At 33.8% G+C, this 25,296-nt stretch overlaps 1 protein-coding gene across 2 annotated transcripts; it reads right to left on the reverse strand.

Moving 5' to 3' along the window:
• Window positions 1-877: 877 nt before the first annotated feature.
• On the reverse strand, window positions 878-19,574 carry LOC149416077 (L-dopachrome tautomerase yellow-f2-like). 2 transcript variants are annotated; one of them, XM_089642047.1, is made up of 10 exons: window positions 19,459-19,574; window positions 18,069-18,257; window positions 14,586-14,672; window positions 12,167-12,355; window positions 11,355-11,456; window positions 9,296-9,472; window positions 8,332-8,510; window positions 4,461-4,644; window positions 3,337-3,442; window positions 878-992 (listed from the first exon to the last, which is right to left on the reverse strand). In XM_089642047.1, exons 2-10 carry the CDS (start codon window positions 18,220-18,222, stop codon window positions 947-949), a joined length of 1,224 nt encoding a protein of 407 aa, XP_089498173.1. In that variant the 5' UTR covers window positions 18,223-18,257; window positions 19,459-19,574; the 3' UTR covers window positions 878-946. The 2 variants fall into 2 exon arrangements, with proteins under 2 accessions (XP_089498173.1, XP_089498174.1); XM_089642048.1 differs by having other exon boundaries at window positions 18,069-18,254; window positions 19,459-19,535.
• Window positions 19,575-25,296: the final 5,722 nt, after the last annotated feature.

The raw sequence follows: 25,296 nt of genomic DNA on the forward strand, positions 1-25,296 counted from the left end.
TTCTCACGTAAGTGAGACCATCTGTTAAAACCCATAATAAATATATAAAATGGGCATGCTGAGTCTGTTCTTCGGGTATTTTAATGGAGCCTGCTCGAAGGAGCTAGCAGCATTGATCCTCTGTAAAAAATTTTTGTGTGAGTCAACTCGCATGAGAAACGAACTGCTGGCATCTATATTTCCTCTTCAAGACCCGCATTAAGACGTCGCTTCCTATATCCCTTACCTTAACCCTCTTTACAGCGCTGCTCAACCGGGTGGCAATATAACTCTCTTGTGAGGTGGCACAATATACAGGGTGTATCGGCACGTACCCGACAAACTTTAACCAGCTTTTCCTTAGCACATTTGGAGTAAAAAATGTTATGGGCACTTTGCTATCCGGTAACATTTTTTTTCAATTAAAAACAAAAAAATATAAAAAAATCCACACTCCGTCACTGTCATTGGCGTTGTTTCTCGTGTTCAACAGCTGTTATTAGCAAGTGTGTCAAAAAGCGTCTTCGCTCTTTCATACACACTAAATAATAATAGTTAAAAATGAGACAAATGGTGCCATGCCATTTCGTTGTGATTGTAAAAGCGCGCTAATGTAGGTACGTACGTAATACGTATATTATTCAACGAAACTCGAATAAAATATTGCCAGATGGGTTTTAAAACTGTGACAAAGGATAAAACAGTGGTGACATGTGGTGAAAATATGAATGATAATTTTTTATTTAAAAAAAATGTTACCGGACAGCAAAGTGCCCATAACATTTTTTACTCCAAATGTGCTAAGGAATAGCTGGTTAAAGTTTGTCGGGTACGTGCCGATACACCCTGTATATATATTTTTATAATATTTCATTATTTACACAAAAAATAATTACTATTGTATAGCGAAATTAAAATTTATTTACTATTTGAAATGTAATTGTTTTAAATATATTTTATTTATGATTTATTGTGAACAAACTGTTCCCTTAATGGCCTCTTCGATTGGAACTCTGGAACAGAAATACATCAATTATTTATAATAATTAATAAAGTCCCAACTGCCCAAGTGGGAGTGTGACATCTTGTGGATGGTTATGCAGTGTCCGACTATTCATATCTCTAAATATGGTTAAAGCTATTGCAGGCAACATTTTGATTCTGATTGATGGTTTTTCAACAGGGCAATACTGAGGGTATATCTTCCACTCTAAAACAAAGTAGAATTAGTGGACACTATTTCTTTACATAAATTCTAAATTAATTTAAAACCTGTGTAGTTAGTACCTATCGCATAAGAGTCCCAACTTCTCCCAAGCGTCTAAAGCCAGTGAGACCATGGCATTCCCGATTGGGGTATGCTGTGAGGCTGAAGGTAGTGGGAGAGGAAATAAATGGGAAAGGAGGAATGTGGGAAAGTACCTGGCTATTCAGATCTGGTCACCAAATGCGGCTAAAGCCATTTGAGGAAACGTTTCGATTCGTTTTCGTGAAAAACCACGAATCAGAATCATATTATGCTATGATCCACTCCCACCTGAGTTATCTAGTTAGTATCTGGGGCACCATTACAAAAAACAAGTTCCGAAATACAAGTTATTCAAAATAGAGCCGTACGTAATATATATAATCTGCCATGGGATATACATATCAAAGATACTCACAGACACAAATACTTCCTTTTACGATCCTGCCAAAGTATAACATCGCAACTGCCATTTTACAAATAATTCAACACTCCTCACACACCAACACTAAACCAGTCTTTAATTCCGACATACACCAACACAAAACACGATCACCAAGTCAAATAAACTTATCGTCATCTACTTCCACAACTTAATTTGGAATTAACTCCTTACAACTTAAACTTAAACTTCCGGCAACGAACAAAAAAACATTGGCAAAAGCTATTTCCTCAACAGTTTTATTAATGACTGAGACATTCTTTCTTTATAACTCCAAAATAACTTCTGCTTTTATTTATTTTAATATATCTATGTCTTGTCCTTAATATAATGTTATCTTTCCCGAAATGAGTTTTGTGAACTCACTGGGAATAATACATTATAACTTATTATTTTTTTGGTAAACTAATGATTAAGACAAGATTTTTTATGCATAGCACACAGGGTAACAATTATTTTTATAAGCAATAATTATTAGCCTAAAACACTCGTCCAAATTGAAAAATCTCCCGATAAAAGATACATGACGCCGACGGGACTTGAACCCGTGTCCTTTCGATTTCCGGTCGACAGCTCTGACCACTGAGCTATGGCGGCTAATCTCTTATCCGCGAAATAATTCAATATATACTAGTGTTTCATTCAAAAATTACTGCTTATTACATTTTTTCACCTGAAAACAACCAACTTTATTTTATATGAGAAAGGCAGAGATAAGAGATAAGCCGCCATAGCTCAGTGGTCAGAGCTGTGGACCGGAAATCGAAAGGGCACGGGTTCAAGTCCCGTTGGCATCATGTATCTTGTATCAGGAGATTTTTCAATGTGGATGAGTGTTTCAGGCTAATAATTTTTGCTTATAAAAATAATTGTTATTATTTTTAATAAATAAAACATTGCTTAAAACGGCTTTGGCTTGAATCGCCAGGTACTTCTTCACCTCTCCCCACTACCTTTAGCCTCACAACACACATTGTGAGGCTAAATGGCACTATGAATGATACTATATAGTAATGGCACTATAGTTCCACTGGCTCCATACCATCGACATCAGTTAGAACTGAATGAATCCATCTAGACTTAGCCGGTTTTCACATATTTTCATATATTTCTATAAATTTGTCACATTATGACAAGAGCGACATTATTTACAATTTTCGAGGAGGGTTTGTATATAATCGCCCCAGGAACCGTTTATTGGTTAACCAACACCTTTGCCGTAAGTCACCCCGAGTGGTTCGTTACGTTTGGTGATATAGCAGGGGTGCCCGGGTTTATCGCGTGTGTTCATGATGCGCCTGCCCACCAGCTGCGTGACGTGCCAGATCGGGAGAGGCTGGTTTGGGGAAACCCTTTGACCTCTCAACTGGTCTCTCGACCCATCGTCTTGCCCCACAGTGAGAAAGATATATTCATATGTCCATCACTACTAGACACACTGATCCCTAGATTCCTACCCAACCCTGACACACTTTACCTTCCCAGAACTTTCTCTCCTTCCTTTTCTTAAAAAAAGAGCTTCCTCACAGCATCCCAAAAATAACTTGGTTAGTGGTTAAAAAAAAAAAAATTGCACGATTTTTTTATTTTTTTCAATTTTGCTATTATATGCCAAAAATGCTCGAGTATTTATTAAAATATGATTAAAATAATCTTGTGTTGAAGTTACCTGAAAACCCTGAAGTTGTCTTTGCCAGCGTCTAGAACTGAGTACAGGAACACTGGAAACTTGTTGGAGATGACCCAAACATTTCCCTCTCTGTCCACTTTCATATCTGTTGACAAAAATATATTTATTTAAACTATTTAAATATCAAAAATGTTGCTCCATTACCTTTTCTAGAAATCGGTCTTAAATAGCCTTTTGAAAATAAGACGGGAGAAAATTTGTGCGATATATGTTGAGTGATCTCTGCACACGGCAGATAAGCTATGTCGCTTGTAGCTTAGAAAACTGTCTGTGTTGCAGATCTGTTTTCGCATTTATCTCCTTTACGCTGATTGTCATTTTCTTATCATCGACAAATTGACTCATGGGTACTATTATAATGGTGCTCGCGAAACTCCAAAAGTAGTTGACCGATATTGCTGAAAATTTCAAAGTTTGTTCTTATTAGTGCCAAGAGTGATTTGAGAGTGGTTTTAATGGTAGAATAAGTCGGAGACGCCTGAGGAATACTTAACGCAATATCTCTGCACTTGTATGAGATACGGAGACGAATTAAATTCGATGTAATGTAGTTTTTTAACAGTAACATTGTGGTATACAGTAATGAATGGTAGAATAAGTCGAGATCCCGAGAAAGACATTAGCAATATCGAAGCGTTTAATATAAGCTATAATTTGATAAGAAATTAAGGAGACAGCCGATGGCGCATAAACATGTAAACAAGAACAAATCATTGTGAATCAAGTCAGTCATCAAGTAACGACGAGATTGTGGAATCTTTTGTGATATTATTAAAGTGCTTAAATAATAAAAGTATGTAATGATATTTTTCTAGTCTAACCCTTTGAAAGTAAGTTAGAATCAAGCATGGTTTTGTTCAACCCCCCAAAAAAATGTTTCTGTTTATTCATCCTGATTTGTAAAAATTGATAAAATTTCGAATTTTTTTATGAACAGATGATTATTTTCATTACCTATTGGTCACACTTTTATCCATGTAACTTTTTAGTGTAATTAATGAAAATGTAAAATAGAAGTGGTCCTAAGAGTGTTCCTTGAGGTATGCAAAAAAAACGAAAACTCAGTACACTTTCAGGGATCGTGCGTTTAGTTGTTGCCTTACCTGATGGATAGAACAGTAGCTCATCATCTTGAGCTACAGTCCCTATGTGGCTCATGTCCAACGGTGCGTCTGTTCTCCAGCAATGTAAAGAGCTGGTGCCAGGCTGCGTGGAGAACATAATGCCTGACTCCTGGTCCACGGCGTGAATGTTGGTCTGGGAGTTGGGACCGCGCGTGCCGATAGTCTGAAAATAACAGTAGAACAAATGAACAGACTGGAAACATCACTAGAACAAAGTAACATCCTTAAATTACACATCGGACTCAAACTTATCATCACAAAGTAACGCTGGTATTGGAAATATCACATCGCACTCAGATAAAGTAACCGGAAACATCACATCTAACCCAAAGTGGAAATACTCAAAACCTACTCAAAAAAAGTAACGGCCTGTAAATCGTAACACACCCAAACTCTAGAGCAATAAGGAAGTTAAGCAAATGTAACAGACTGTAAATATCGTTACACGCCCAAACACTACAGCAATGAGGAAGTTGAGTAAAAAGTAACAGACTGTACATATCGTAACACGCCCAAACACTAGAGCAATAAGGAAGTCGATTGAAAAATATTTTGACTTCTGAAAATTGGGTTCACGTAGACCAAAAAACACCGATTCTGAATAAACATATATGATTCTAAATTTTTACTCTCAGAATTAATAAATCGTTCTTGAAAAGTGATTTATAAGCCATGCTCTACAAACGCTCCTATGATTGAGCGAACAAAATCTGACGTCAAATATACTCCGTGACACTCTACTGTTACGTTTGTATCTACAATATAATAACTTAACATCTCTGTACATCTATTTCTGTTACATTGCGTACTTTTCAAATAAACGGGAAATGTTGCCACACAGTTTAATATTGTGTAGTTTTGTATTTTGTATATGTATGATATGAGGTTCTGAGATGATTTTTGTGGTTGAGAATTTAGTTTTATCGATGGTGTATCACCATAAGTGTCCATCAATATACACAATTATTATAAGACATGTTAATATTAATTAATTTTTATTTTAATTAATATGTCAGAGATTGCATCTACCATTTTTGGGTAAAAACTTCCTGGAACATCTATAAATTGCATTGTAACGTTTGTATATTTTAGACATCGGAGCGAATAATAATTAGCATTATCTCCTGACATTTTAGAAGGTTTATTAACTTTTCTTTTTTGGGTTTAAATTTAATGTTATTATTATATTAAGTTTACAAACATGTATTTTTTTAAATGATGTAATTGTAAAGCTGCACATATTGATACAGGAATGCCCTAGTGAGATGTGCATAGTATGTTTTTTTTGTTAAAAACTGTTTTTTGAATAAATAAATAAATATTAACCCTTTCAATACCAGACTTTTTCCAGCCAACGAAAAAAATGTTTGTCTACATTATTGAGTTCTGTGATTTTTTTCAATATTTTTACAAAAAAAAACAAAAAAATTTTTCCATACGGTTTTCGAAATATTTCATGTTCCTGAGGAAGAACATTGGGGCTTAGGGGGTGTAAGTCAAAGAACGGGTAGTACATGGAGCATACATAATTTTAAAGTGTTTTTAATTGTTAAAATAGAAAATAAATACACAAAAATCAATTATATTAATCTATAAAGCCAAGCATATTAAATTGCAATTTAATATTATGCTAAAATAATTTAAGTAAAAAAGAAAAAATCAAAATATATATTTTTTTTTAAAAAACGGACTATTACCCTAAATAAACGTAAGAAAAACAAATAGAACAAAAAATATTAGTGGTGAAATAAAACAAAACAATTTCTTTCTTTTTGGAGACACACACCGACATTCGTGCCCCGTGTAAATTTCAAAATTATAGACGAGCCCACTGGCTCCCGCTCGGGAAAAGACTTTGATGCCCCACTTGTGTGGCTTGTTTTTAATATATTGTTTCAAATTACTTCTCCCTTTGAACGGTATCATGAGCTCGTCTACAGAATTGAATTTCTCAGGTTCGATATTGGCCATATTTTCAAGGAGGGCATTTACAATCGGCCTTATTTTAAATAATTTGTCGTAACCCTCTTGTCCTCTTAGAATCAACGAGCTATTGTCATTTAAATGAAGACACCAGCGTAACTTAGTGAAACGATTTCTCGGCATGACATTAAAGATGAGAGAGAGCCTCGTATCATTGGCCCAGTAAAGGTGGAATGCCGGATACTTAAGGATACCCATCATGATGTGGTGTTGACGCTGGTGCTATTTTCTTGAACTGAATACAAATTTGTCTGCTCAACAATATTTTTTATAATATTTTCATCTATGAAACATAAAAAATATTGTAGAGCAGACATATCCAGTGGTGGTTTTGAGAAAGTAACATCACAGTAGGAGTTTACATGATCGACATCTTTCTTGATCCACCGTAGATCGGTTCTCCGTCCATGGGAAGCTGAGGCTTCACTGGGCTGTCCTTGCGGCACGGTGCAGGACTCTTGCTCGTCTTCCACTGGCTGCTACCTCTCTTCCAAAGTCTATAATTAAAAATATATACTTTATGGTTTCATTTAAAACCCAAATTTGTTCATACTTAAATAAACATCAAACGCAATAATAGCTGTAATATAACAATAAGAAATAATGACAAAAGTACTTACATGGACTTCCACATCCATTCCAAGAGCTTGGCTCAATGCCTCCACACTGGTTTCCTCTGTAGCATACTAGAAATATTCAACTGACCAGCCCTCTTCATCTTCATCTTCCAACTCCAACTCCACGTCGGAAATATCTCCTTCCAGCATCACGGTGATCTCCTCATGTGTCAAACCACGATGCTCCATCTATAAACATTAATAAAATAAGTTATGTCTACCGGAAAATAATAAAATAATTTAATATATCTTGAAAGAATCAAATAAAAACAAGTTCAACAATATTAAAGGCCAAAGAAAGATTTCTATGAAAAACATCCACGAACGACCAAAGTGCCAGCTCAGGAACATGAATGTTATTACCGAAAACCAAATGAAAAACCAATGTTTTTGAATGGAAATCATATTTACATATCAGATTAGACATGTATATACAATATAATAATTATTTTCAACAGAAATATGCGATATCTTACCTTTAAAATAATGTTGAAATCCGAGAAATGTCAAACCGTTAAAAGCTGCAAAACACGCGTTTTTAATTAGAAATAACAGTAATATTATGTGTTTCCAGTACAACATTTGTTCTATTTCTTATAACCAATTTCCTTCTCAAGCGATATGCAAAAAAAGGGGCTATTTGGTTCGTAAAATCAAGAGAAATAATTTTTTTTCCTTCGTGTTCCTCCAGAAGAACTCTGGTAAGGAAAGGGTTAAAGATATTCGCTTACAACCCAACTCAAATGACAGCGCGACGGCGACTAAAATCACCTACTGCCAAAATTAACGTTTTTGTAAAAATGAATGAGAAGAAACTCATTTCATTTTTACGTTAGAGCGATGGTTTAACCCCGCTGGCAAGTACACCTTAAACTGCAGCAACGTTTTAACCCGTGAGCTACGTGGGTATAAGGATAATACCGTGTGAGCCCCAATTTCACCGTTAGAATCACAAATTCTAATGATAAAAAATAATTTAGTATTAAATTATGATATTAAATACATACCCTTCATTTATTAAGACGGTTGATTGATAAAATAAATACTGAAATTCCTTAATGAAGAATAAAGAATATTTATTTAAACAAACTTAAAAAAAAATACTGGTATTTAAGTTTGAATGTGACATTGATAATATTTAAAAAAAATCCTTATTGAAAACAATGCAATATCCCTTGAAATAAAACATGTGACAAAAATCTCAGATTTTTATTTTCATATTTTCAGCAATAAATTATTAGTTAGGTTACCTTAAAGTCGTCTTCATGGTACGTTCTGGTGGCCAAGGTTCGGTTCCTTAACACGGCGCTAGAGACGACCCTCTCGCTGAAGCTGGCCATGGCGTGGAAGAACACGTTTCTGAAGCCGTCTTCTTGCTCCTGACCCAGGGCAATACTGAACACACCGTCGTCCCACTGGAACTTGAGTCCTGAAATGGAAGAAACCCATATTTAATCCTTTATGCATGTCAGAGATTCGACAACCACGTCTTATCATTAATTGGTCATTGGGTCGACGGTCGACACCCACTTTGTTTTGTCCTTCTCTTCCTCCTCGCTCATTCTACAGCTTCCATGGTTCCACTGGCCCCGTCCAGTGAGATTCTTGTACGATTCTCACACAAAAAAATTTGGGACTGTCAAGGTTCAGTAAAGTAAGGAATGAGTGCAAGATCATAACAACGTTCCCGATGATCTTGTAGTTTAACAAGATATGCTCAGAATTGAAACCCTGTTGCTCTTCACGAAACGAGACGAATCGACACGCATTCAAGGCCAGTCCTAAGCAAAAGCAAAATTTTGGCGCCCATTGTCAAAACCAGAAAACGCCTAGATTTGTATTTTTGTGTAGCGCTGTTTTTATGAAAAATAATTTCAAGGGCGATGTGTTGAGACTGTTGGGAGTTAGGTATTATCAGCTCTTGGCAATTTGGCACCCGGAGCAAACTGCTCCAATTGCGCCCACATAGAGCCGGCTCTTCATTCATTTAATATAGAAGACGGACTATCGCATAAAATACTAGATGTGATTTCAGAAAGAAGATGTCCAGTTATCAGGAAAAAATGGGGAAAGTTACTCCAAAGACTGTGCGGGAAGAGGCTGGGAACGCTAAAGTAGGACATGTCAGGGAAGCCTGAAGGCACATTGTTAAAGAGATGGACCCTATACCCAAATAGGATATAGGGAAAAAGATAATGATGAATGTTGTCTTACCGTTGAGATCGAATTCCCCCTCTTCCGGGTCCATGTGGAACAGATTGTGACGCACTCTCCAATCAGCGTCCGCTTTTAGGCTGTAGACCGTAACGCGGTTGTTGCTTAGGTCGGGAATGTACGCAAACGCGTTGGCGCAGTCACCGCCAGGGATATCAACAGTCGTACTAACCATACCTGCAATAAAACAAACAGTAATCATGCATTTATTTATTAATTAACTCCCTTTTTCGGGGCTTTTACATATGAATATTATGAAATGTACATTATTTATTGTACATAACTGAATTGCTTCATTAACAACATTTTATATTTGTTTAAACATAAATTAAAGATGTCCACTGACTTAGTATAATTGTTTCCCTCCATTAGTATTCTGGGCAAAGAGTAATATAATATATGGTTGTTAGTCCCAGAATTTCTCCACTGAAATAAATCCTGACCTCTAGTATTACGCTGTGGAATCCGGAAGCTTATCAATTCTAGCAATACCGGACTATCAACTAAATCATTTAGAAATTTATATAGAAATACCAAGTCACTGAAAATTCTCTGTCTGACAATTTGAGCATATTCAGAGTGTAAATAGTTCAACATAATTGCTGCAATACCTATTTTAAAATTTATAAAACGTAAGAATTATATCCTTTATGCTATGCATAAACCCTTTGTCTTATAAACGTTAGTTTAACATTATAAAAAAATAATAATATTTGACAAGTCAAAAATATTTCACCAATAAATGAAGATATCATATGTCTCGACGCCATCTAGTGAAAAATTTTGCACTAAAAAAGCCTTTCCCACAAAAATAAAGTTGGTTGTTTACAGGTGAAAAAAATATATTAAGCAGTAAGTGTTGATTGAGGTACTAGTACATATTGAATCATTTGGCGGGTTGGAAATAAACCGACATAGCTCAGTGGATACAGAGCACCTGACCGGACATCAGAAGGCACGGGTTCAATTCACGTTGGCGGCATTTATTTTTACTCGGGAGATATTTTCAATTTGTATTAGTATTACGGATAACTAATTATTGCTTATAATTATTTAGGATAAATAAGATTGTGCCAAGGTATGAATGTAAAAGAAGCGAGGAGTTTTTGCCAAGATGAATTGCTCGGCGGTCCATTTTCTCTGCTTACCCCTTCGGTAAAACGTGATGGTTAGTTAGTTAGTTAGTTAACTACTTATTATCGTGATTAATTTTTGGTGTATTAAGCCGTGTCTTATGTAGTTAACATTTTCTACATTGGTCCTGATGATGGTCAGTGCAAAGTTATCTGAAACGTTGTATAAAGGAGGACGAAGCTCAACACGGCATAATACCTGAAAAATTCAAATACAATAATTCTTTTGGACTTTAAAATATCAAATCATTTCTGGTCAGGCATTTTTTTAATCTTCCCCTACAATGCAGAATCGGTCAACCCGCCAATTTTTCGTTTTTTGGAATGTCTCAAGGGACGCTCTTGGGTCTACTTCTATTTTCATTATTTACGTGGAGCGTGGTCTATTCCTATTTGAAAGAAAACTGATGTTGCCAACTTACATAAGTCCTTTCAACTCTTAGGTCCCAGACAGACTAACTATATCATCATATCAAGGAAGATTTTCGATATTTGAAAATTTTTGATCGATTTCACTCGAAATATGATCAATTTAAGCACACCGACATTCCCATAACACACGTTTCTCAGTGTATCTCTTCAGCGATCAATACATTAAAAAATTAGGATATCTGTATTGTTCACAAAACAAACATTTTGAAAGAACCGAGTGGATTTAGAATCCTCCTGTTCACAATTTTTCCATCCACCGAGCTTTTTTTCGTTATACCTCAAGAGACTCCTTGGACCATTATTTATGTCTTCAGCTTTGATGTTATTCAAAGTTAAATGTTTTCATTTTCCACAACCTAAACAAGTTTAAAAAAACCGCTCAGATTTAGAAACCCTCCATGAAAAATCTTACAATATGCCAAGTTTTTGGTTTTTTGGCATGCCTCAAGGTTCACTCTAAGGTCCACTATTTTTTTTTTGTCTTCACCACTTACCTGAAGCGTCTCGAATGTTCTTCAGTTCATGCCTTTTGATTATCTTGTCAGTATGTAGGTCGATAATCACAATTTGAGGAGGCTTCACTTGGTTTGCAACGCCTGAAACAAAACAAAATACAAGCATTAATGATGATTTTTTTTCAATTTTTCACGAGGGTTTTAAGCTCCTGAGCTTAACGGAGGGAATCGAACGAAAAAAGGGGATAATGTATGACGTGTAAGTGAATTGTAGGAGAAGTCAAACGCCCGGGAAAGACATCGCCTGATTAAGTAAAACAAATACTTGAAAAGGGTAAACTTTTTCAATTTAAATTTTTCTTAAAAATGGGCCAGTTTTCAGGAATGTATACCAGATTTCAGCACTCAAAACTTTGCTCAAAACCGTTCACAATCCCGAGCAACGCCAGGTGCACATCAGCTAGTATGACTACTGCGTGAAGTTTTTCACATTCATTGAACTCAAATTTGCTTTTAATTTAAGTATCATTTTCAAAATTAGAACTGATTCTGTGAAAAACAATAAAGTCGGTACCTACCTATAATGTAATATTTTAATAGAACATTATTTTAATTGACTTTTCATATCTGGAATTATAATATCCCGTGATTTTTGATGGATTGTTGCTTGTATTATTTAGATCGAAATGTTTTAAAATTAATTGAAGTGTAAAATATTCACACAGTCCTTATATTAAAGTTACCGTATTTCTCCTAACCATCTTAATGCTGCTGTTTAAAAATCATTTATACGGTTGCAGCGCTCTCCATTTTTTTTTGACTGCACTCCAAAATACCATGGACATAATTACCATTGATAGCCACCACTCCAGTATCCATCAGCCACAGTCTATCGCAGGAGTCCACTCTCGGTCTGGAAACGCTGACTATTGGGCTGGTGGAGTTGAGGTCGTTTGTCTGCTGGTCAGGGTAAGGTCTTACAACGGGAGACTTGTCGATGACTTCAGAGAGACTAACAAAGTTTAAAGTAGCAGGTACACCTGAAACAATGTTTAATAAAAACAGAATGTACAAGTTCAATTACAATGTAAATATGTCTTTGTGAATATAGTGTTATGATCATGTTCTAATTTCTTTTTATATTCAGAGTCAGATTTATGCTGAATCAATAGTTTGTCCCAAAGTAAGGCCTGCACAGGCAAGATATTTTTCGATACAACAATAAATGTTACTTCTCTGAAACTACAGGATTTTCCAATAAGAGGTGTTATTTTGATATTCAATCGTAAAAGATCAATGGTTTCGTTGCTTGTGTGGCACTTAGCGCCGTTTTGTTGAAAGAGAACGTTGTCCAGATTAATACCATCCAATTCCGGTCATAAAAAATCATTAATCATCTCTCAATAGCGCAATTAATTCACCGTAACTGTTGCTCCAGCCTCATTTTCTAAAAAGTAAGGTCCAATGACTCCGCCAGACCATAAACCGCACCAAACAGTCAGACGTTGAGGATAAAGAGGCTTTTCAACAATAATTATTGTGTTTTCCGAGTCCTAGATGCGACAATTTTGCTTGTTGACGAAGTCACCGAGGTGGAAATGGGCCTCATCACTAAAGATGATTTGCATTTGAATTACTCAAGTGAATTTCAATAATTTCAATGCATTGTTGAAGCGCGTATTGTTCCATTTTTATTAATGGCGTAGTTTCTACTTGTCAAATGTCAAAAAATGACAGCTTCAAAAGTAACATCTACCAAAATAGCGGGCTATCCCAAATAACACATTTTATTGGAAAACTGTAGTAATTTAACCATAGAATTTTTAATTGATTGTAGGTAATTTAAATTAGTTTTGCAATAATGTGCCCAAGTGGTTATTCCATATCGTAGAGTTGATTCTGCGAGTAATGATTTTTTTAATATTTACAGGAACAAAACACTTTAGTTTATATGATGTACCCACAATTGTTTATTTGAATGTCCCATTTAAAATGGCAATCAACAGTCACTCCCAAACAAACGGATTCATTAACCATTTCAATTTTATAGCATTTGCAAGACTGTTAAATGTTTTGATGAACACATGTAAAGTTCTGGGATACCTATTATTTCATGTATAATCGAAACTGAAGTATCTGGAGATCGTATGTGCAACAATTTGTTTTTTTTGTATTTGTGATTAAGCCTACATTATTGACTATTTTATTGGGGTCGTAAGATAACTAGCTGAGCGAAATCACCCTTAATGCAGGGCAATATGTCAACAAGAAAAGGCAATACACGACGCTTTATTGAATGACACTGTGGAAATCCTGTTTTTTCAAAAGTTTCTGGTTTGCACCCTTCAAGGGTATTGGTGATGATCTAGATTGTAAGCCACATAGACCATCAGGGAATAATTGATTCCCTGTGAAAAAAAAGTTGATTACAAAAATTCACTCAGCAGGCAGCGCAACAAATTATCATCCAGCCACCAAACACATAAAACATAGAACTCACCGAATATATCACTCGCATTGAGATTGGCAGCAATTCCTTAACCTCAAGGTTAATCTCCAAATTCGGCAACGGACGGCAATCAGTACAATAAAACTTGCATTTACACCATAAAATAATGATCTGCCACGACAAGCTCAGAAGAGAGTAGAATTTTGAATAAAATTTGAATTAACATATTGTAATTCAAAAACTGTCACTTTCTTGTGACAAAAATATTTATATCTTTTAGTCGTAAATCGACCAAACAGGAATAGTGGTGCCCTCTTTTCTCAAACAACATAATTCAGATGAATCCAGCTGTTTAATGCACAGATGACTGAATTTCATTGTCATTTACCTGCAGAGCAAAATCTATACAATAACTGACCAGGTATGTCTATCCTGTCCTCTACTTTTAATTTTAATTTTCGAATTTTAAGTCTACTGCTTCTCCAGGTGTTCTAGGACATAATTTCTAATTATAGAGAGAAGTAAAGTGAATTTATATATGAATTTAGTTTAAATTCAGACAAATTTCAAAATTATATGGAATATTGGAGTCAAATTCAGACTCAGAAGAGATGAGATGTTGAGTGGAGTGTAAGCAATTTTAGATAAGGCTTGATAAAAAAGAGGATATTTGTTTACAGAGGGACAGTAAGCTGTACTCGAAAAGCTCGAAAAATAGTCGACCAATATCGCTAAAACTTCAAAATTTATTTTTATAAGTGCCAGCAGTGTTTTAAGAGTCGTTAAATTAAAATTTAAGCTATATTAAAGAGTCGTTATACCTGTTCTTCTCCTGGGGAAGCCAAGAAATAGTTTATCGTTCCATCTCTCGATTCCCATTGGCACGTCGAATACAGCTGCATTTTGTCCTGCAAAATTGAAACAAAATGTTATAATAACAAACATTTTTCAAAAACATTCTGAATATTTTAAAATACGTTTCAAATGATAACAAAGTTTTTTTTTCTACGATACACATATTTTAAAACTAAAACAATGTTTATATAATGTCTTAGAATTGAACCTTCCTATCAAGTAACTTCGCCAAATCCCGATCTTATAGGACCGACAATTATTTCATATTATATTAACTGATATAATGTCATCCGATTTCGAAAAAATGCGTATATGCGTGTGTGTACGTAATTGCCACCAATTGATAGAATGCTTTGTCGTCGACAACGAGTGTATCTGGCGAGTTTCAGCTCGAACGGATGTCGAGAAGTTGGTTAATTTACACTTCCAAGATTTTCACTACTTAATTTATGAAAACAAAATCTAAATTCAAAGATATATGCATATTTAGAAATCGTTCCCTGACTGAAACGGCGCGTTACATCCGTATCTGGCAATAAAATTGTCACATACATTAGAGAAAAATAGCAGATTTGTAACAACGTCAGTTTTATATTATTTTCTTATTTATCTTACCAGCATATTACGGGAATTTGCCTATTTTGGGGTATTAATAATAAATAAATAAATTAAAGTTATAAATGTCTTTATTTTATAAGCAATAATTACTAGCCTGAAACACTCATCCACATTGAAAAATCTCCTGATAAAAGATACATGACGCCAACGGGACGTCCTGTTGGATTTTTCAATGTGGATGAGTGTTTCAGGCTAATAATTATTGCTTATAAAATAATTGTTACCCTTTGTGTTATGCATAAAAAATCTTGTCTTAAACATTAGTTTACCAAAAAAATAATAAATAAATGTCTTTTTTCCTATATTTTTTTTGTTCACCAATTTGTCCCCCCTGCCGACGCCCATTGGGCAATTCAATTATAAATATCTTGGAGTTAAGATATTCAATATATTACCATAAGTATTAGAAATATAAATCACAAAAGGGATTTAAAATATCATTGTAAAAAACACACTGAAAATGTAAACTGAATACTTTAACATAAAAAAAATATAGAAATAACGAACACATTAACACAACCCCCTCTACACACAAACCTAGCTTTATTATGGTGGTACATCTCATATATATCATTGTGTGAAATGATACTTGATGTACCTTTAGTTTATTTTTAATATATACATAGTACATGACATAACCCTGAGTAACACCGGGTACGTAACATCATTAAGGCGATGCCATACGTAGTAAAGCAAAATCATGTGTTTTTGGTTTGAAAATTTGGTCGCCTAGAAATGTTTCAGATGCTTTAATTAAATACTGCGAGTAGAATACATCTTGGCCTTTGAAAAAATCGAGTATTTTTTAGATAAGTCTTATTATAAGCCCAGAAAAAAAATTATGTATAAGGCCTATGAAAACTTCTTTAAAGTTCAAAATCTCCTACTTACGAACCCATTTTCGATTATGATTTTATTGTATAATGTGGTAAATTAAGTTATTTATAAAATTATCGAAAAAAAATTAAATATTTATGCCTGAACATCCACAAAATAAAATAAAGGGCACTTTTTGGCCATGTTTTTTTCTTGCATAAATCAAAACAGGCGGATGGTGTAAAGCGGGAATTTAAACCTTATCGCCATCTACGTAAGGGTTGTTATTGATAGCGGCTCAATTTAAAATATTACACGACGTAGTGCATCGCCTTAAATGGTGAACTTTGGAACATTATCGTGAGTTTAACAAATGACTTTTCATTAATTATAATTCGTGGCATTTCGAGGTCAAAACTGCATTACACGAAGTTGACCTTTATTGAAATGGATAATTAATAGTTAGCAACAAGGTTACGTTTACATCAGGTGCCTGTCTAAATATAATGGGTTTCAGATCATTAAAAGGAAGCTACAAGCCAAAAATGTATATTTAATATATTTTTAATTGAGTAATTTAATTTTGTATTTGTATTCTACTCAAGCGAAGCGATAGGAAAACTTTCAATTTATCTAAAGCATATTTTTTAGTATTCATAATGTACACATCGTTATAAAGATTAATCAAAATAGTGATTTGGCATTAAGCATTGCCTTAAAAGGTTACTAACTAACTAACTTAGTATCACACCGTCTGCATGGGTAGGTAGAGAGGACGGACCGTCATATAAATATTTTCAACAAATAATAATTATTGTTCAATGTAATTTTAGATGGTTATTTTTGGCCTACAATTTTATTTCGTACGAAGATGTGTAAATATTTATGAACGATGCTTGTTTACTATAAATAAATCGTCTAGAAAAAAATATATACGAAATCAGCTGAGTAAATATATATTTTTTAAATGCATTGATAGAATTAATTTTCCAAGAAAATGGACGTCTTGTATAGTGCTAGCAAATTCTTTAATAGCAACTAGCTGATAAGCAAATCTCAAATACGCCCTGCAGTAGAATTTGGGAGCCACCTCTGAACTGGAGCCCCACAAAAAATGAGAGACCTACTTGATTCTGTGCAAAGGAGGCCAGTCCGTCTGTTTGACAATACATTGTTAACAAATCAATTGGCACCCTTTTTAAGCAAAAAGGTTAGTTGAAGAGGTGACAGTGTGAAAGGTTCTCTCTAAACCTCTCCTGTTCTGACACGCCACCTACCTGGTGGGTAGAGCATACGCAACCCAAGCACCCCTGCTGAATCACCAAACGTAGCGAACCATTCGGGGTAACCTATTCCAGAGGTTATCCAATAAACTGTTCTCGGGGCGGCGGTACCCGAACCCGCCTCCCAATACGAATATGAAGATGCCATAATTTTTGCAAGTGTCATCAAATATCATGGTGCTTTTTTATTGATGTTGTAACAAGCAATAGAGCAATATAAACCTGAAGGACGCGTAATTATTGTTACTGCTTATTTGACCAATTTCCGAAATGATTTTTTTTTCTAAATGTTGAATTCTCTCGAAATTAAAAACGCTTCAAATCGAAATATGTCTGTATTTTTCTTTTTCATATTTTATTTTAAATGTGTTTTTTTCTAAAATGGTATGTTTTTAGGACAACTTCAAAAATAAGAAATATATGGCATATTTTTGTAAGAGCAAATTTAAAAAAAATATGTAATCCTCTACCATATCAGATAAAATAAAACAAAAATGAAATTATAAAACTCAAATAAAAACATGACTGAGAGAACTAAGTGATAATGAACTTGCAAACATTATCAAGATGACTAACATATAAAAACCACTACAGACCGCCTCAGAATACTTCTCCCTAGTGAGGAGGACTTTGGAAAGTGTGACATCATCGCTTTATACTTTCATCATGTGCAAAATTTACCATAGAAACGAAATTATTTAAAATCATGAAGGAATAAAATTAAAACTATACCTGCAAGACCTCCGTTCTCGAACTCCACCTGTTTCCACGCAAACACCTGCTCCAGCTTGTTGGATCCAACCTTTCTCCTCCTGGTCCTGCTGTGACCCGCATCTGCGACTGCCGCCAGCAGTAGGAGCAGGCACAGAATGTATGCTGTATCCATCGTATCGTCCAGTTATGTTAAGATATTAACTGCTGCTGAGAAAAAATCAGGAGTATGAAATTGAATGGAGGATTTAGCCCGGGTTGATTCATTCGGTTCCATGACAAAACAGAACATTGAAGAGGAGTGAAGAAATGTGAAGGGAGGTGAAGAAAATTGTATGAAAGTTAAGAAAATTGAAAAAAACTTATGAGGTTAAGAAATAATAAGAAAATTTAAGAAAAGTTAAGATATTATATAATAGAAAAGAAAATATCTGATATTAGAATAGAAATAATCTGATATTAGAATAGAAATTATGTGATATTAGAATATAAAGCATGTGATATTAGAATAAAAATCATGTGTTATTAGAATAGAAATCATGATTTATAAGAATATAAAGCATGTGATATTAGAATAGAAATCATGTGTTATTAGAATAGAAATCATGATATATAAGAATATAAAGCATGTGATATTAGAATAGAAATTATGTGATATTAGAGTAGAAAGCGGTGATATTATAATAGTAATTTCAGAATAGAAATCATGAGATATTATAATAGAATGTGATATTAAAATAGAAAGCATGAGATATTACCTACTAGCGTAGATCCGTGAAAAATCACGTGATAATATATTAAATTTTGAAAAGGACAATATAAAAATAATTTTCCGTTAAAATAATAAATTACGGTAGGCAAGTTACGAAAATAGCACTGAAAATAACATTTAAAGCTAATTTTGAATTCATTGAACGTGAATAATTTCACGCAGAAATAACACACATCACAAACAATAGAAATGTTGTTATGTTTGACGACGGTACATTTTGTAATAGATGTCTTGAAAAAAAGAAAAGGAAAATTATAAGTATTAATTCGAAAAGGTAACCAATTTTTTTTGATTACTTGTTCGTGCAATGTTTTCCTCTGACGTTTCCGACTTTTTCCATCACGCACTTTCACGTCATACATTTTCCTTAACTCCTTTCTTCGAGTGTCCGCTCTAACTATGCCTTGCATTGTTTATGAATCTCAAAAAAATTACATGGTTTTACCACACGCACGCCTTAAAGATCGCAGTTCAACAGCATTAGTCTACTTTCATCCTTCATCTGCCAGTTATGCCTCACTGCCACACATCAGAGTTGGTACCAGCACTTCACTATGGACCGCTAGCTTCGCTTCAGTCACGAAAAACGATAAACGAATATTACGAAAATAACACAAGTTAACAATAAAAATTATTTACTTGTAAAATTCACTGATGACCGAATCGAATGTTACAGCTTTAGCTCCGATATATGAACTGCCGCTTCGATTAAAAATACCAACCGATTTTGTAACAACAGCCTACCTACATTTTCTGATACTAACTTGCAAAGTTACATACTGTGTTACTAAATGGTCACGTTTATAAAACGGAGTTAACTTTTAATAAAAAAACTTACCTACATTTTTTTTAAATTGCTTACTAACTGACGTGTACCAGGCATTACTCGGGCCTTATAAATAGTTTGGGGTAAAGTTTTGAGATTATGAATTCACGAGATCACCGAGAAAATAGACTGATATTAACATATTGCTAATTTATTAAAAAATCTCTTCAAATTATTCGTATTCTTGTTGAAAACGAATAATTTGACAGGTTTCCTAATAAATTATCAGTAAAACACGAATTTGTTATTGCGATGTCCTAATACGTGATAACTGGGTGTATTTTTAAGGTGGAAGTAATATTTTTGTATTTTAATTGTATTGTAACTGTATTGTAATTGTATTGTAATTGTATTGTATTGTAATTGTATTGTAATTGTATTGTAATTGTATTGTAATTGTATTGTAATTGTATTGTAATTGTATTGTAATTGTATTGTAATTGCATTGTAATTGTACTCTAACTGTATTGTATAATATTGTAACTGTATTGTAACTGTATTGTATGTATTGTTACTGTATTGTAATTGTATTTTAATTATATTTTAATTGTATCGTAATTGTACTGTAATTGTATTGTATTGTATTGTAATGGTATTGTAATTGTATTGTAATCGTATTGTAATTTTGATTGTATTTTAATTGTACAGTAATTGTAATTGTACTGTAATTGTATTGTATTGTATTGTAATGGTATTGTAATTGTATTGTAATTGTATTGTAATTTTGATTGTATTTTAATTGTACTGTATTGTTGAATCCTTCAAACAATCAGTTCCAATTTTGAAAATGAAACTTAAATTCAAATGCTGAGTTGAAAAATTGAGTTCATTGAACCAGATTTCACAGGGACGCACGTACAACTGAAGTTAGTATGTTTGATACCAGCTCAGACCAATGGAAATTCACGAGATATTCTGAATTCTCGACATATCAGTTCCTATATTGAATATTACAATAAAAATAATTTAAAAATATTATTTTACAGGCAGGTACTTTATCGCTTTTCTGAATTCTAATTTTGAAAATGAAACTTAAATTCACAGTAAATTTGAGTTCATAGAATCACATTCTCTGCAGCACGGTCAAAAATCAACAGATAGTCTGAATTCTTTAGAATCAGTACCAATTAAAAAGTATATATTTTTACACTTTCTTTATATAACTTCCTTAATATCATCAAATAAGAAATGTTTGTCATCGAAAACGAGTCAATTTGCTGAGTTTCAGTTCGATCGGATGCCGGGAAGTCAGTTAATTTCCACATACAAGATTCAATTTCATTAATTCATTCATTCCTTAATTCATTCGTTCATTCATTCATTCGTTCGTTCATTCGTTAATTAATTAATTAATTAAGATTTGTGTAAACAGTTTTGAAAAAGTAACCGCCTTAGCCAAATCACAAGACCAAAGCGACTCGCCTTGAGTTGCAATACCCAATAGTTACCTACTTACGTATTTGTGGTCAACAACTAGTTACTGGTCAGTATATTATGTAGATTGTGGTAACTCCACGTTTGGGCTTCCGCAACGCAAGACTTCTCGAACAAGAAGATGAAATCCTTGGTCTAATTAAATACATGTATTTATTTCCAATTCGCAGCAAATTCATAATGTATGCTAGTTAATTATTCATTTTTAAGATAGCTAACTTATTCAATTTTGGGAGTTATTCTTCACAGAAAACACACATACGTTAACCTCCTAGCCTGACACGGTGTCATAAAAGTTATGCTATCTCATTTTTTATTACAGTGATATATTTATTTATTCATTTATTCATTTTCGGGAAATCGACAGTTTACATTTAATCATATATCAATAAAGTAAAACCAATTATGGTTTTACTCCTTGTGACTTTACATCTACTGAGACAGCATAATATGGAATAAGTAAATTAAATTTGTGAGGAAGAAATATGAATTAAAAAAACAAAAGCTTATATAAAATGAAAAATTTACAAAACAATACATTTATAGCCATGGAGAGAGGTTGTAGATATAAATAGAGATATAAACAATAGAGACAAAAACATTATTCACAAACAGTTTTAGAAAGAGAGATTATCGTGCTTTTAGTTTGCATACTTAAGTTTACCGTAGACACTCAGGATTTTTTGTTAATAATGTATCTCTAAATAGTATTTAACAAATTCATTATCCGCGTCTGTCTGTTTGTGCGCTTAGTTCTTCTAAACTACGCAACGGATTTTGGTTGGGTTTACACTATCATTTAGAAAATTTCTTTTGGAAGGTTTACGTATAAAATAAAGGGTTTTCCAATAAGAGTTGTTATTTTGATATTCAATCGTAAAATATCAAAGGTTTTGTTGCTTGTGTGGCACGTAGCGCCGTCTTGTTGAAAGCAAACGTTGTCCAGATCAATACCATCCAATTCCGGCCATAAAAAATCATTAATCATCTCTCGATAGCGCAATCCATTCACCGTAACTGTTGCTCCAGCCTCATTTTCGAAAAAGTAAGGTCCAATGACTCCGCCGGGCCATAAACCGCACCAAAAAGTCACACGTTGAGGATAAAAAGGCTTTTCAACGATAACTATTGGGTTTTCCGAGCCCCAGATGCGACAATTTTGCTTGTTGACGAAGCCACTGAGGTGGGAATGGGCCTCATCACTCAAGATGATTTGCATTTGATTCACTCAAGTGAATTTTAATAATTTGAATGCGTTGTTGAAGCGTGTATCGTTCAATATTTATTAATCGCGTAGTTTCTACTTGTCAAATGTTAAACAATGACAGCTTCAAAAGTAACATCTACCGAAATAGCGGGCTATTCAAAATAACACCTCTTATTGGAAAACCCTGTACTTACATATTATGTTTATATAAAGTAAAGAAAAGTTGAGCAACGCCGGGTCGAATCGAATTGAAGTCAATGTAATGTAGTTTTTTAACAGTAACATTGTGGTATGCAGTAGCGAATGATGGAAAAAGTCAGAGACACCTGATGAAGACATTAACGATAGCGAAACTTTGCGGGGTGCACTATTTCAATTAATAAATATTTTTATTTAAATAAAATCAAAAAAAATCAGTCGAAATAACTTTTATAAAAAAATTGTTTAAATAATTGCGATTTTAGTTTTGTGTTAAATTGTAATTACTCTTTAAGGCGAAGCTTAATGCAAAATCACTATTTTGATTAATCTTTATAACGAATTGGTGTACATTATGAATATTAAAAAATATGCTTTAGATAAATTAAAGGTTTTCCTATCGTTTGGTTTAAGTAGAAGACAGATAAAATAATAAATTACTCAATAAAAAATATAAATGTAAGCTACTTAAAAATATATTTTACACTAGAAATGTATGAACGCGAAAAGGAAACCACTTTAATAAATACAGTATTATAGCTAAGATTATCTGTGACAGTTTCACTTGATTAACTTTTTTGCTTTCTTATAAAATTATTTACAAAATAAATAAAAAAAAGTTTTGTACTTGAAATCTAACGTTTCTGGGCTCTGTTTGTCAAGCGATTTGAATGCCTATTACCTACAATATAAGGTATACCAAGAATATACACATTTTTGGCTTGTAGCTTCCTCTTACACGATAAAAACCATCGTTATGCAACTTTAAATACTTTATCTTTTTGTTCACTTTCATAATATATTTTCATTAATATTTTTTAATTTCATTTGTCGATTTATAATACTAAAATCTGAAAGCTCTTTCGTCTGCCTTTTAAAATATTTTATTTTATTTTTAACTACGTTCAAAAATTTTTTTCTGATATGAGAAGTACATTTTGATGCCAGTGGCTTTAGTCCCCGCATATCCATTTATAACACCGATTTATAACAAGTTTCTCATTAACTCTTTACGTTTTTAAGTTACAAAAAAAATACATGTTATTGTTTTTGCTATGCCGAAACGTTAATTATATGAAATTCCCTCGATAGAAAAAAATCGCAAAGTAAGCCACGACAATTATTAAAAACCACAGACATAGGAATTAATAGACGAGAAGATAATGGCGAGGGGTAAAATCAACTGTTGAAGAACGAAGGGGTTTAAGTTGACTGTGATTCGTCAATAAATCAATCTGACAGTAAATAGGCATCTCGCATTATAATATCACCATTTAGTTCTTAAAAGTAAAATCTGCTTTTGAATGAATAGACATTTTTACATGGGAGCGCAAATTACTCGCCACGTTATGAACTAATTTGCGAAGTCCAAATTCGTCAAAGTAAATTTCTTCTGTTTGCAGAGTCGTAGTTAGTTTCAGAGTATTTAGTTAAGACACTTTTACAAATGTTTCATAATTTACTTACCCCAGTAAACAACGATGAGCACACTTGAGAATCGCTACATTGTGATGTGATAGTATATGTTTCTAAAACTGATCCATATAATACGGTGTGAATAAGCTTAAAATAAAGTAAAATAATGCTTACTTATGGAATGTAATACGACAATTGGGTTTATTCTCTTTTTCACGTCTATTTTTACAAGTTTTCATATCACAAGTCAACATTTTGCCGTGTTATTTCGTAAAATGAACCGATGATGCCTCGACCATAGTTCGCACAAGAATGATGACGTCACGTTTTCAAATTTCACTTGAGGCCATACGCGAGCACAGCCGGCTCCAATGGAACCGGTATGGGGAGTGGGGATAATACGCTTTTAATCACTTAGGGCAGGTCTACTAATATTCATATGTCTATGTTAAAAACTCGTTTTGTTCTGTTATTTAATGTGTTATGCATGTTATGTTATGCATGAAAAAAATCACAGTGTATCTTTAAATGCAACTAAATCATTTGTCGAGAGATTTTTGCTCTATTTCAAACATATCTCCCTTTCAAACCATCATTGAACACTTACTAATGGGCCTTCAGGAATTAATATATGTTTTAGTATAGTTAATTTTATTAACGAAAAACTTTTTCTTTTGAACTTATGTGAAGGTTATATCCATCAATGTAATATATCATTGAAGAAGAAGATAAAACTAACAATCTAAGTGAAACATGAAACAGAACAAGACAAAGAAAAATAATAAAAAATAACGGTCACAACTAGGCATCGAATCCATGATCTATTGTATTACCGGGACAGACGTCTTAACCAACTCGACAATTGGGACCTATTTATTAAACGTCATATTTTTCAATCTCATATTTCAAATTTTAAAACTAATTAACTAACTAACCATCGCGCCGTTTCCCCACAGGGGTAGGCAGAGAGGACGGACCGCCAAACAACTCGGTCTTGGCACACACTTCTTGCCTCATTCACATTCATACATCGTCTCATACATACTCTTCTATTATTCTGACTCTTGACATGGCCCGACTCAAGTATCTGATTCACTTGGTCGTGCCATGTCTTTCTCGGGCTTCTGCTATATATTCTCCTCACACTCCTTTCTTCGCTCATTCGCTCTACATGCCCAAACCATCTAAACGTTCATTTCTTAATCTTACTCATTATGCTTACATCAGCCTTGCACTCTTAGCTGATCTCCACATTTCTCACACGATCATACATAATTTTATCACACATACGCCTCAGGGATCTCATTTCAACAGCATTCAATCTACTTTCATCCTTTCTCTGCCAGTTCCATGCCTCACTTCCCTACATCAGGGTAGGTACCAACACTCCATTGTG

The sequence above is a fragment of the Hesperophylax consimilis genome, chromosome 17, assembly GCF_061612785.1.
Source record: "Hesperophylax consimilis isolate HC1 chromosome 17, BYU_Hcon_1.0, whole genome shotgun sequence".
In the NCBI taxonomy this organism is placed as follows: Eukaryota; Metazoa; Arthropoda; class Insecta; order Trichoptera; family Limnephilidae; genus Hesperophylax; species Hesperophylax consimilis.

Excerpts from the sequence above, each read along its gene's own strand:
- LOC149416077 (XM_089642047.1), bottom strand. The coding sequence starts at position 18,222 with ATGGATACAGCATACATTCTGTGCCTGCTCCTACTGCTGGCGGCAGTC. Across the intron at positions 12,356-14,585 it reads CTTCCCCAGGAGAAGAACAG|GTGTACCTGCTACTTTAAAC; the intron begins GTATAACGACTC and ends ACATTGTTTCAG. Across the intron at positions 993-3,336 it reads GACAACTTCAGGGTTTTCAG|AGTTCCAATCGAAGAGGCCA; the intron begins GTAACTTCAACA and ends TTTCTGTTCCAG.